This window comes from Elephas maximus, chromosome 8 (assembly GCF_024166365.1).
Source record: "Elephas maximus indicus isolate mEleMax1 chromosome 8, mEleMax1 primary haplotype, whole genome shotgun sequence".
In the NCBI taxonomy this organism is placed as follows: Eukaryota; Metazoa; Chordata; class Mammalia; order Proboscidea; family Elephantidae; genus Elephas; species Elephas maximus.
The window spans coordinates 14,560,537-14,573,082 of NC_064826.1; the positions used below are offsets into that span (position 1 = coordinate 14,560,537).

Sequence of the window (12,546 nt, forward strand, 5' to 3'; positions counted from 1 at the left end):
CTTAGAAATCAATTGACTGGTGACTCACCCTCGCGTCCCCAGTGTTAACTTTATCTTACACTATCCTATCCTGCAAAGCCAGCCCTTGGGCCCTGGTTACCCACAGTTTGTAGCTTCAAGCACACTTTCTAATTTTTCAGTCATTCCACGGCTTTGGGGGAGGTGATATGTATTTCACCCCCTGCTCTGTTCACACAGTAAAGAGTGATCCCTGAGCTGTCGATAGATAAGTCGGTCTTAGTTTTGGTGGACAATCTGGGCGGCCAGTCTTTTTATAGTAGTCTGGGCCAGGACCTCATTTGCAGGGTAGGTAAAGTACCATTACCATTGTTTGTTGTTAGGTGTCATTGACTCAGCTCCAACTCATAGCGAACTTATATACAACAGAACAAAACAGTGTCCGGTCTCACACCATTCTCACAATAGTTGCTATGTTTAAGCCCATTGCTGCAGCCACTGTGTCAATCCATCTTGCTGAGGGTTGTCTTAGTCATCTAGTGCTGCTATAACAGAAATACCACAAGTGGATGGCTTTAAACAAAGAGAAATTTGTTCTCTCACAGCCTAAAAGAAACTCACAGCCTAGGAGATGCCAAATTCAGGGCATCAGCTCCAGGGGAAGGTTTTCTGTCTGTGGTCTCTGGAGGAAGGTCCTTGTCATCAATCTTTCCGTGGTCTAGGAGCTTCTCTGTGCAGGAACCTCAGGTCCAAAGAACGTGGCCTATTCTCGGTGTTGCTTTCCTGGTGATATGAAGTCCCCAACTTTCTGCTCGCTTCCCTTTTCTTTTATTTCTTGTAAGATAAAAGGTGATGCAGGCCACATCCAAGGGAAAGTCCCTTTAAATTGGATCAGGGAGGTGACCTGAGTAAGGGTGTTACATCCCACCCTAATCCTCTTTAACCTAATCTAACCTTGCCTCATTGACCACAGGCAGAGATTAGGATTTATAACACATAGGAAAATTATAACAACCACAAAATGAAGGACAACCACAAAATAGCAGGAATCACGGCCAAACCAAGTTGACACATATTTTTGGGGAATGAAATTAAATCCATGACAAGGGTCTTCCTCTTTTTCACTGACCCTCTACTTTACCAAGTGTGATGTCCTTCTCCAGGGACTGGTCCATCCTAATGACATATCCAAAGTACATGAGACGAAGTCTTACCATCTCCACTTCTGAGGAACTTTCTGGCTGTACTTTCAAGACAGATTTGTCCATTCTTCTGACAGTTCATTCAATATTATTCACCAACAGCATAATTCAAAGGCATCAATTCTTCTTCTGTCTCCTTTATTTGTTGTCCAGCTTTTGCATGCATATGAGGTGATTGAAAACACCATGGCTTGGGTCAGGCATACCTTGGTCCTCAAAGTGATGTCTTTGCTTTTTTAACACTTTAAAGAGGTCTTTTGCCGCAGATTTGCCCAGTGTAATGCATCGTTTGATTTCTTGACTGCTGTTTCCATGAGTGTTGATTGTGGATCCAAGTAAAAGGAAATCCCTGACAACTTCAGTCTTTTGTCTGTTTTTTATGATGTTGCTAATTGGTCCAGTTGTGAGGATTTTTGTTTTCTTTATGTTGTGGTGTAATCTATACTGAAGGCTGTAGTCTTTGATTTTCATCAGTAAGTGCTTCAAGTCCTCTTCACTTTCAGCAAGCAAGGTTGTGTCATTTGCATATCACAGGTTGTTAATAAGTCTCCCTCCAATCCTAGTGCCACTTTCTTCTTCATATAGTCCAGCTTCTTGGATTATTTGCTCCGCATACAGGTTGAATAAGTATGGTAAAAAGATACAACCCTAACGCACACCTTTCCTGATTTTAAAACATGCAGTATCCCCCTGTTCTGTTTGAACAACTGCCTCTTGGTCTATGGATAGGTTCCTCATGAGCACAATGAAGTGTTCTGGAATTCCTGTTCTTCACAATGTTATCCATAATTTGTTATGATCCACACAGTCAAGTGCCTTTGTATAGTCAATAAAACACAGGTAAACATCTTTCTGGTATTCTCTGCTTTCAGACAAGATCCATCTGACATCAGCAATGATATCCCTCATTCCATGTCCCCTTCAGAATCCAGATTGAGTTTCTGGCAGTTTCCTGTCCATATACTGCCACTGCCATTACCAGTTCTAAAAAAACAAACAAACAAACCTACAACCTTCCATGGTCTACATATGTCCAGTGTCAGTAACCTGCCTGCTCTGTGCCTCCCATGTATGTGCCCTCAAGGTCTGTCCTCCCATCAAAGACACCTGTGCTTATTGCTGTTGGCCATCTGGACAGTCCTGGGCAACACAAGTGACTGCAGGAGGAACTGGGGAGTGTGATGTGAGCCAGCGCACTCAGATTGTTGCCCACAGTGTCATCTCGTGGACCCTAGTGATTATATTCAAAACCATACTTCCTTCCTCTTTTTAAGACTAAGGAGTATCAATACCAACGGTGGTATCTGAGATTTGACTATAAAGTCCTGTTATCTGAAAAGCGTAATTTAAGTAAAGCCTGGTCAACACACTTGCCAGACTTAGCAGCTAGCCCATTGGCTACAGCACAAGAATCTACATAGTCATAAGGGGATTATCGCGGGTGTTTGGGTGTGCACCATTAGCCACACCACACATAACTCAGCCCATTGGCCAACTTAGACTTGCCTTGCTTCTTTTGCGAGGTACTTCTATTGGCTGGGCAGATCGCTAGCTCTGCCAGTCCCATCCTTCAGTAAGCCTCCAACCAGTGCTTTTGAATTCAAAGACTCATACAATGGGGGCCCACGTCTCTGTTGTCACAGTTAGATTAGACTGTTGAGTAGTGTTCACCCCCCGGGAAGAAGAGCTGCCACTTCCTCCCAGATCCTCTGAGCCCTCCTATGTAACTGCGTTTTCTGTTCCTGAATATAATCATTTCCCATTAATCAGCAAATTTTGCTGATGTCCTTTCTTAATTGGAAAGTCTTTCTGACATCACACAGACGTGATTGGGGTCTGATCTTAGAGTTATTTGGTGTCATTTACTAGGGGTATAATCGTGGCCAGTGTCCAGTAGCAGACCAGATATTTAATTGTCTGTCAATGAGAGAGTAGTGAGTAGCTGCCTCGGGTCACAGCTGCACCAAAAGCCCCCAGGAAGCTCTGAAGCCCTCCCAGAGTCAGGCCCTATCCAGCCTACACTCATCCCTGACACTTCCAGCAGCCAAAACCTTCTGCTGTTCTTCTCCCTTTTCAAAACCAGCCTTTTTGTGCAGGCCAGGACTCTGATACATAGTCCAAAAGTACACCCCAATGTAAGTGTGCTCAACAGCCTCATCAAGACTCCGTGACATTTTTTTTACCTTTAGGTGGACCCAGATTTAGCAGAGATTTTTAGTCTTTAAAGGACTGTTCCATATAGCTTCAGCCCAAGGTACACCCAAGAGTTTCCTTTGTCAAGTGGTGAGTGTGGACTTTCATCAGGTTGACCGGCCAATCTCAGACTGCCTTGTTCTGAGCCACCTCTTCCAAGTCAGAACGCCCTTCTTCCCCAGTGATGCCGACTCATATTATGTTATCAGTAGAAGGAATCACAGCATGTGTGTGTGTGTGTGTGTGTGTGTGTGGTACTTCAACCCAAACCAAACTCATTGCTGTCAAGTTGATTCCGACTCATAGCTACCCTATAGGACAGAGTAGAACTTTCCCACTGGTTACTAAAGAAGCAGGTTGCTAGGTCTGGTGGGTTCAAACTGCCAACATTTCCGTTAGCAGCCAAGTGCTTAACCACTGTGCCACCAGGGAACCTATACTTGGCTTTGGTAAATCCAAAGGTTTTAATTAAAACTGAGCAAGGAACAAGAATCAGGGTTTCTAGATGCCAGGGACCGGGTTTCCCTTTCACTCAGCCCTCATGGGAAAGTATGCTTCCTCATGCAAGAGTCTGTTGCCTTCATACTGCCTACGAGGAAGGTTCTCAGAAGTTGTCGTCTTTCCTTTTTGTGCCCTAATGAGTGCCTGCCTCCAACACTGGCAAAGACACACCTCACAAGCCTTCCCTGCATTCACAAGAAGCTGCCTTGTATTTCAGGGACATTGGCGAGATTTACGAAAAAGATTTTCCCTGGGGCCTGTACAGCATTCCTAGTGAGAGTGGATGCTTAGGGTTACAGGTCATGCTGTGCCCGTGCTGAGAGTGAACCCCAAGTGACAGAGACACCCATGTTTTCCTGGATAAATTTACCATTTGTTTTTATGTTTGTGATATATGGAGGCTTCTAAAACAGGAGTCAGCAAACTATGGCTCTTGGGCCAAATCCAGCCAGTGGCCTTTCTTTTACTGCCCACAAACGAAGAATGGGTTTCACATTATTTATTTATTTATGAACCTTTATTGTGGTTTGGGTGAAAATTTACAGAGCAAATTAGTTTCCCAGTCAATACTTTATACACATTTTGTTTCTTGACGTTGGTCGCGATCCCCTCAATGTGACAGCACTCTACCCACTTCCTCCCTGGGTTCCCTGTTTCCATTCGCTCATCTCTTCTGCCTCTTTCTGCCTTCTGAACTTCCTTCTTGGGCAAATGCTGCCCTTTTGGTCTCGTATGGTTGATGGTTCTGAGGAGTGTGTCCCTCATGGGTGTGGTCTGTACATTTTTAAAAGGTTGTTAAAAAAGGAAGAATATATGATAGAAACTACATGTGGCCCACAAAAATGAAAACGTTTAGTATCTAGCCTTTTCTAGAAGTTTGCCGACCCCTGCTCTAAAACATGGGCCTAGGGCAGGCGTTCCTCTTGCCCAGATCAAACGCAGTGCCGTCTCCACTGTTTTCTCCCAGCACCCCCAAGAAGCACCAGTGGTGCAGTGATTAAAGTGCTCTCCTACTAATTGGTAGGTTGGCAGCTCAGACCCATCAGCCACTCTATGGGAGAAAGATGTGACAGACTGCTTCCATCAAGATTTACAGCCTTGAGCCACCAAGGCACAACAATTGGAGTCTATTCACCTGGAGCAACAGAAGAAAGTGAATCGGGAATAGGAGGAGGGTACAGAATGTGTGGTGTCATGGATTGAATCACGTCCCCCTAAAAACGTGTGTATCAACTTGGTTAGGCCATGATTCCCAGTATCCTGTGGTTGTCCTCCATTTTGAGATTGTAATTTTATGTTGAGAGGATGAGGGTGGGATTCTAACACCACCCTTACTTAGATGACCTCCCTGATCCAAGGTAAAGGGAGTTTCCCTGGGGTGTGGCCTGCACCACCTTTTATCTCTCTTAAGAGATAAAAGGAAAGGGAATCAAGAAGAGAGTTGAGGACTTTGTACCACCAAGAAGGCAGCACTGTGAGCAAAGTGTATCCTTTGGACCGGGGGTCCCTACACCTGACAAGCTCCTCGACCATGGTAAGATTGAGGACAAGAACCTTCTTCCAGAGCCAACAGAGACAGAAAGACTTCCCCTGGAGCTGATGCCTTGAATTAGAACTTTTAGCTTACTTTACTGTGAGAAAATAAATTTCTCTTTGTTAAAGCCATCCACTTATGGTATTTCTGTTATGGCAGCATGAGATGACTAAAACATGTGGCTAATTGCCTCCACGAACAACTACCTCCTTTGCATGAGACCAGAAGAACTGGATGGTGCCCGGCTACCAGAACTGAACATTTTGATCAAAGACTTCATAGAAGAATCCTGATCAAAAGGGAGAAAATGAAAGATGGAATTTCAAGTTCTCATGGACTCTAGACTTTCTGGAGCCATGGAGGGTGGATGAACCCCTGCAACTATTGCCCTGAGATAATCTTTAAACCTTAAGCCAAAAATATCTCCTAAAATCATTAAAACTAAATAATAGTTTAGCTTAACTAGTAAAGAAGGTCTGCCTTGAGCATGTACTTTTTAAAGAACTGTCTATGGGAGATCAAATTGACAACAGCAACTAGAAAGATTAGATAGGAATCTTAGGGGGCAGTGAGTTTATGTTAATGGGGGAGGAACAACTCAGAAAAGGAGGGTGAGAATGCTTGCACAACTCAAAGAATGTAATCAATGTCATTTAATTGTACATGTAGAAACTGTTGAGTTGGTATATGTTTTGCTGTATTATATTCTCAACAGCAACAAAATAAAATTTTGGAAAAAAAAGATTTATAGCCTTGGGAACGCTACGAGGGCAGTTGTATTTTGTCCTATATGGTTGCTATGAATTGAAATTGACTCGACAGCAACAGGTTTAAGGCAGTGCTCTCTCCACTCCTTTTCCCACAGAGCCTCCAAGGGTTCAACACAGAGACCCCAAGCCCAGAAGTCTTCTCTGTGGCATTTTGGCTCCCTCTGCTGGTCCAATGATTTTCACCAGTGCTGTGACAAAACCCAAGTTCTTGCAAGTTATTAACTTATTGACCGATTGAATTTGGTTTAATCCACTGGGCCAATCTATTGGGATCTAAGGGGAGAGCCACCACGTTTCACTGTGTTATATTTACCCACCCATATCTCAAGGCTGCAAACCACTGATGACCAGCTGACCAGCTGTACATCACAGTATTAGCCCCAGGAGAAAGCAACCTGTATATAGGTCCAATAGGAATGTGATTGTTTACTGGATACGAGAAGTAATGGAGAAGGAAAAGCAAACGGTGATTCTGTTTTGAGAAAATAATGGTAACAGAAGAAGTAAAAGTACTGTAGAAAGAGATGGCAAGGATATAAAATAAATGTGTTTAGACTAATTAAGGAGAATCAAGAAAAAATAGAAACCACGATACACAAGAAGATAAAGTAAGAACAGGGAGATTTGAAAATAGAACCAAATTAAACATCGGCTGCAAGTATCATGGTCGTTAGAGTGAACATAGACCTGACTTGCTTTCCAAACACATAAAAATACTGGATAAAATGTGTTTTTGAATGCATACTTGAGCTTAAAACCAAGGGAAATCTCCAGGTTCTAGGAACAAAAATGGAAATTTTAGCCAGAATTATGAGGTTTATGATGATGGTGTGAGGAATCGGGCCTAGGTATAGGAACAAAGGCTAGAGCCTGGGTTTTAATCATCACGATGGATCCTGAAGAGTGTCCCCCTCAGAGAATGTGCCTATAGTAACTCTACCTACCAGCAGAGAATCAATAAGGAAGTTTTTATTCTGCCCAGGGGCCTGGGGAATGTTGGAACATAGATTTACCTGAGAAACAAAAACTCTGACTATGCAACACATGTGGGTATGGTGGAAGGATTCTCAAGGTGAGATATTAAAAATTGGCCCTGTTATGGAAATCCTTGTGACTCACAGCAGAAAATGGTGTTAACTTCCACAGAAAGAGGAAACTTTCACATTCCAGGACACAAAAGACTCCCACAGGAAAAAGAAATCCCACTGAAGATGAGCTCACAAACAAAAATTTCATAATTTCACACAAGGAAATGATATATTATGACAGAGAGTCAGCATAAACAACAAGAAATAGCATAATTTGAAAGAGGATATAAAATAAATGTGTTTAGACTAATTAAGGAGAATCAAGAAAAAATAGAAACCACGATACACAAGAAGATAAAGTAAGAACAGGGAGATTTGAAAATAGAACCAAATTAAAAAGTCATTGCTGTCGAATCAATTCTGACTCATAGCAACCCTACAGGACAGAGTAGAACTGCCCCATAGGGTTTCCAAGGAATGCCTCATGGATTTGAACTGCTGATCTTTTGGTTAGCAGCCAGAGCACTTAACCACTATGCCACCTAGGTTTCCATAGAACTTAAAAAAAGAAAAAAGTATACTCATTGAAATTTAAAAATGCAATGAATGGGTTAAACAACATTTAAACACAGCTAAGCAGAGATTAATGATATGAAAGATAAACAAAGGAAATAATCCAGAATGTAGCAAAGAGTGATAAAAAGATAGGAAATGTGAAAAAGAGTTAAGAAATGTGAAGCTATTTCTTAATAATGAGTTCAATTTTGAATCTAATAGGAATTTCTGAAGGCAATAATAGAGAAAATGGAAAAGCCAATATTCGAAGAGATAATGGCTGATAATCTTCCACAACAGATGAAGGATATGAATACTCAGATTGAAAAAAAGCACAGCAAGTAGAAAAAATAAAAATAAACCAATAGCTAGACACATTAAAATGAGGCTACAATACCAAATACAAAGAGAAAATCTTAACAAGAGAGAAAAATTACCTACAAAACGAATAGCAATTAGACATTTAACAGCCTTCTCACTAAGAACAATAGAGGCCAGAAGACAATGGAATAATATTTTTAAAGTGCTAAAAGAAAATACCATCATCCTAGAATTCTATACCCAGCTGTGGAATTCCATATCATACAAGACTGATGGCAAAACAAAGACTTTTTCAGGTAAACGAAGACTGAGAGATTATCAGTCACAGATTCTTACCAAGATAACTTCAGAAAAAAAGGAAATTGAATCTCGAATGAAGGAATGGTAGCAAAGAAGCAAGAGTGAGCAAAGAAACATAGAGGAAACATCTAGGTAAGCCTTAACATGTTTCATTCTGTTATACATAAAGTCGCTATGAGTTGGAGCCAACTCAGTGGCACCTAACATCAACAACAAATAGCATTAACTGTAGGAAAACATAATAAAATTCAAACTAATGACTAATGAGAGTGGAAAATGGTAAATAAATAAATAAAATACTTGACAACAATAGTATGAACGACAAAAGAAGGTGTTAGAAATTAGTCTTCTAAGGTTATTACACTCTTTGGGAGGAGGCTAGAAGTTTTATTTAACTGTAGACTTTGTTAAGTGAAGTATTCGTATTAAAGATTTAAGAATAAATTATAAAAGAATAAAAATAGAATGTAGAACAACCAAATTGTTGTTGTTAGGTACCATTGAGTCAGTTCCGACTCATAGTGACCCTATGTACAACAGAATGAAACACTGCCCGGTCCTGTGCCAGCCTCACAATCATTGTTATGCTTGAGCCTGTTGTTGGAGCCACTGTGTCAGTCCATCTCATTGAGGGTCTTCCTCTTTTTTGCTGACCTTCTACTTTACTGAGATTGATGTCCTCTTCAGGGACTGATCCCTCCTGATAACATGTCCAAAGTACGTGAGACAAAACAACCAAGTTAGTAGAAACAACCAAGTAGTAAAAAAGGGGAAGTAAACTCAATCAATCCAGTAGACCACGGGTTGGCAAACTGCAGCCCACAAACCAAATCTGGCCCACTGCCCACTGCCTCAGTGGATTAAAAAAAAAAAAAACCAAAGGAAGAATAATATTTCATGACATGTCAAGATTATGTGGAATTCAAATTTCAGCATCTATAAATAAAGTTTTGTTGGAACACAGCCATGCTTATTTGTTCACACACTGTCTGGAAAAGTTGCAACAGAACCTGTATGGCCTACTAAGCCTAAAATATTTATGATCTGGTCCCTTACAGAAAAAGTTTATCAACCACTGTAATAGAAAGTAGAAGAGAGAAAAATAAAGCAGCAACATGTTCAATACACTACTGAGTGATGCTAGCGTTATCATCACCATCACTACGATCAATAAATACGTTTGAAAACTACTTTCTGAAAAGCTTCACATTAAGTGAAAGTGTCCAACAGACAGGTGAAAATACACAGACAGTTGGAAACTGAACTGAAGAGTGGCATTAGATAGAGCTCTCCTTTTCTCCATTCCTTGGAGCTTCAGTTTTGCCCCTGCACTGCTTCTGAACACAAAAACACCTGGGAAACCAGATGTAGGTGTGGGCCGGTGATGGTGGGTTGGGCTGGAGCCCTTGGTCCTCCTTGCAGTTGTCTGAGGACCCTCCCCTTCAGTTGCAGGGCACTATCATGGTGGCCTCCTGTGTCCAGATGCTGGTGGGCTTCTCAGGACTCATTGGCTTTCTCATGCGCTTTATTGGTCCCTTGACTATTGCTCCAACCATCTCCCTGGTGGCCCTGCCTCTCTTCGATTCTGCAGGCAATGATGCTGGGAACCACTGGGGGATAGCTGCAATGTAAGTACTCTCCAGGAGAGACTGTCCTTCAAGTTCTCCCCGGTGGAAGATCATTCAGTAGACTAATATAAGTCCTGGATATTGTCAAATTCTAGAAGTTTATAAATGTTTTCATGAATATTATCATATCTTAGAAAGCATTAAAGTTGATACTTATAATTTATTGTTACTGGTAGTTATTATTATCCTATCAGAACTTCCAGATAGTGTATCTGAATAATTAGTGTGTTCACAAAATGCTGATCCTACCAGCTCCTTACCAACTGGGTCTCTACTGAGCACATTTTTGGAAACCCTTGGTACCAGAGAAGGGTGCAAAGACATGGCCCCCTTTTCTCAAGCAACTCAGAGTCTAGGGAGGAGATAAGACTTGGATGCAAGTAGCCAGGAAACCAGAGACAGTGAGAAGCATCACTGTGCATATTCAGGGGCCTTGATAGCCAGCTGGGGGCATCAGGAAGGCTGCATGGAGGAAGAGGTGTTAAGCATTCAACTGAGCTTGGAACGGACTTGGGGTGGCAGTGCGTTCTTGTTCGTTTGCTCTGCCCTCTGGCATCTGAGGAGGTATGTTGACCGTCAGAGACCTGCAGAATATCTAGAAGGTAATGGGCACTAGGACTCTGGCCTCTTAGGCTATAACTGCAGTATCTGTCCAGTGATGCCAGCGTATTTCTCTTAGACTCCCACGAAATAACAGCCTCCCTTCCCACAATCCCTCTCGGACCTCCAGCAGCCCCTGGAGGGGCACAGCCCACCTTTTCAGAGAAGGTGGAGTCTGTGTCTGCGTAGAGAGGGCGCAGGTCACAGAGACCCGTGGGGGATCGGCTTCCTGGACCCTTCAGAGCTTTAGGACATGCTCAGGACAGCCCCCAGCTCACCAGTTGGGTGTGTTCTTGTTTCAGGACCATCTTTCTCATCGTGCTGTTTTCTCAGTACCTGAAAAACATCACGGTGCCCGTGCTCGTGTATGGACAAAAGAAGAAATTTCACACCTCCAAGTTCCACCTGTTTCAGGTCTTCCCGGTAAGCAGCACCTCAGCCCCCTCCCGTGTTCAGTCGGCTCACCTGGAGACTGGGGCGGCCTCCTGTCCACTGACACACCAGATCCCTGTAGTCCCTGCAAGAGTCAGGAACCCAACACTGCCTCATTCAAAGCGCTTTCCTGAAGGACCTCCTCCGCCTCGCCCTGCTGGGAGGACGTGGGGGCAGGGAGGGCGAGGTGGAGGGTGACGGTGATTTGGCGCGGTGGTTCCCTCTGCAGGTGCTGCTGGCGCTCTGCATCTCCTGGCTCACCTGCTTTGTGCTCACGGTCACCGACGCCCTCCCCTCGGCCCCCGCGGCCTACGGGCACTGGGCCCGCACCGACACCAAAGGCAGCGTCCTGAGCCAGGCCCCGTGGTTCCGTGTCCCTTACCCAGGTGCTGTTAGGGTGAGCCCCTCCTTGCCTGGGACACGCTTCCTGGGAGCTGTCCCGGGTGCTGCCCAGGGCACTGGGTGGTTAGTTGAATGAGGGGCTTGGGAAGGACATCCTCTAGGGAGCCCATGTCAGACCCCTAAGAGAAGAAGGGGACCCCGGGGTTGTCCTCAGAATCCTCAGGAGTGATGAAGCAAAGGCTCCCCCCACCCCCTCCCCCACACTGGCTCAGGACCTGGGGGAGTGAGGGAGGCAGAGCAGTCCAGACCTCCCAACCAGACCTTTGTGTCTCCTCTTGGACTTGTGATTCCCGCACAAAGTAAGCCCGGGACCGAAATACTGTAGACCATTCCGGCGAGTCTGGGTCAAATGCATTCTTAGGCCCAAACACCAAAAACCAAACCCGTTGCGGTCCAGTGGATTCCAGCTCATAGCTACCCTATAGGACAGAGCAGAACTGCCCCTAAGGGTTTTCAAGGAGTGGCTGGTGAATTTGAACTGCTGAGGCTCTTAACCACTTTACCACCGGGGCTCCTTCTTAGGCCCAGGGGCAGATCATCCAGTAGGCAAGGTAAGCACGGTGCTTACCTTGCTTACTGGATCATCTGTAGTGAACAATTTCACATTTTTTCAGCACATCAAAGATTCTGCTTCTAGGTATGGCTGGCAGCTGTCTCTCTCCCAACCCCACAGCACCTTCCTAGAAAATCAAAGCCTCTTTTCAAATTTATAATCCCTGATAGGGACAGAGGAGCCCTGGTGGTGCAGTGGTTAAGCACTCAGCTGCTAAACAAAAGGTTGCAGTTCGAACCCATCAGCCTCTCCACCAGAGAAAGATGTGGCAGTCTGCTTCCGTAAAGATTATAGCCTTGGAAACCCTGTGGGGCAGTTGTACTCTGTCCTATAAGGTCGATCCTTCGAGTCGGAATCGACTTGTGGGCAATGGGTTTGGTTTTGCTGTTGTTTGTTTTTTGCTCGACGGGGACGGATTACTGAGTCAGCAATGTAATGGCGGGCTTATTTTGCATACTCCCTAATCTGTAGCAAACAATTTCACATGTGAAGTAAGGCCCTGTTTACCTTGTTTATTGGGTAACCCGCTCCTGCTTGGGCTGCTTCCGGCCTCTTTTCCCCACAGTTCT

General features: G+C 43.9%; 1 protein-coding gene across 6 annotated transcripts in view; it reads left to right on the plus strand.

The window, feature by feature from the left end:
• Positions 1 to 12,546, plus strand: part of LOC126081475 (solute carrier family 23 member 1-like) — a 65,714-nt gene that overhangs the window by 38,630 nt on the left and 14,538 nt on the right. For 4 of the 6 annotated variants that reach the window (XM_049893373.1, XM_049893371.1, XM_049893370.1 and 1 more), the window contains 3 exons: positions 9,809 to 9,990; positions 10,893 to 11,013; positions 11,252 to 11,408. In XM_049893373.1, the coding sequence (XP_049749330.1) occupies positions 9,809 to 9,990; positions 10,893 to 11,013; positions 11,252 to 11,408 (460 nt within the window). The remainder of the gene's footprint in view (positions 1 to 9,808; positions 9,991 to 10,892; positions 11,014 to 11,251; positions 11,409 to 12,546) is intronic. The other 2 variants (XM_049893375.1, XM_049893374.1) reach the window with 2 other exon arrangements.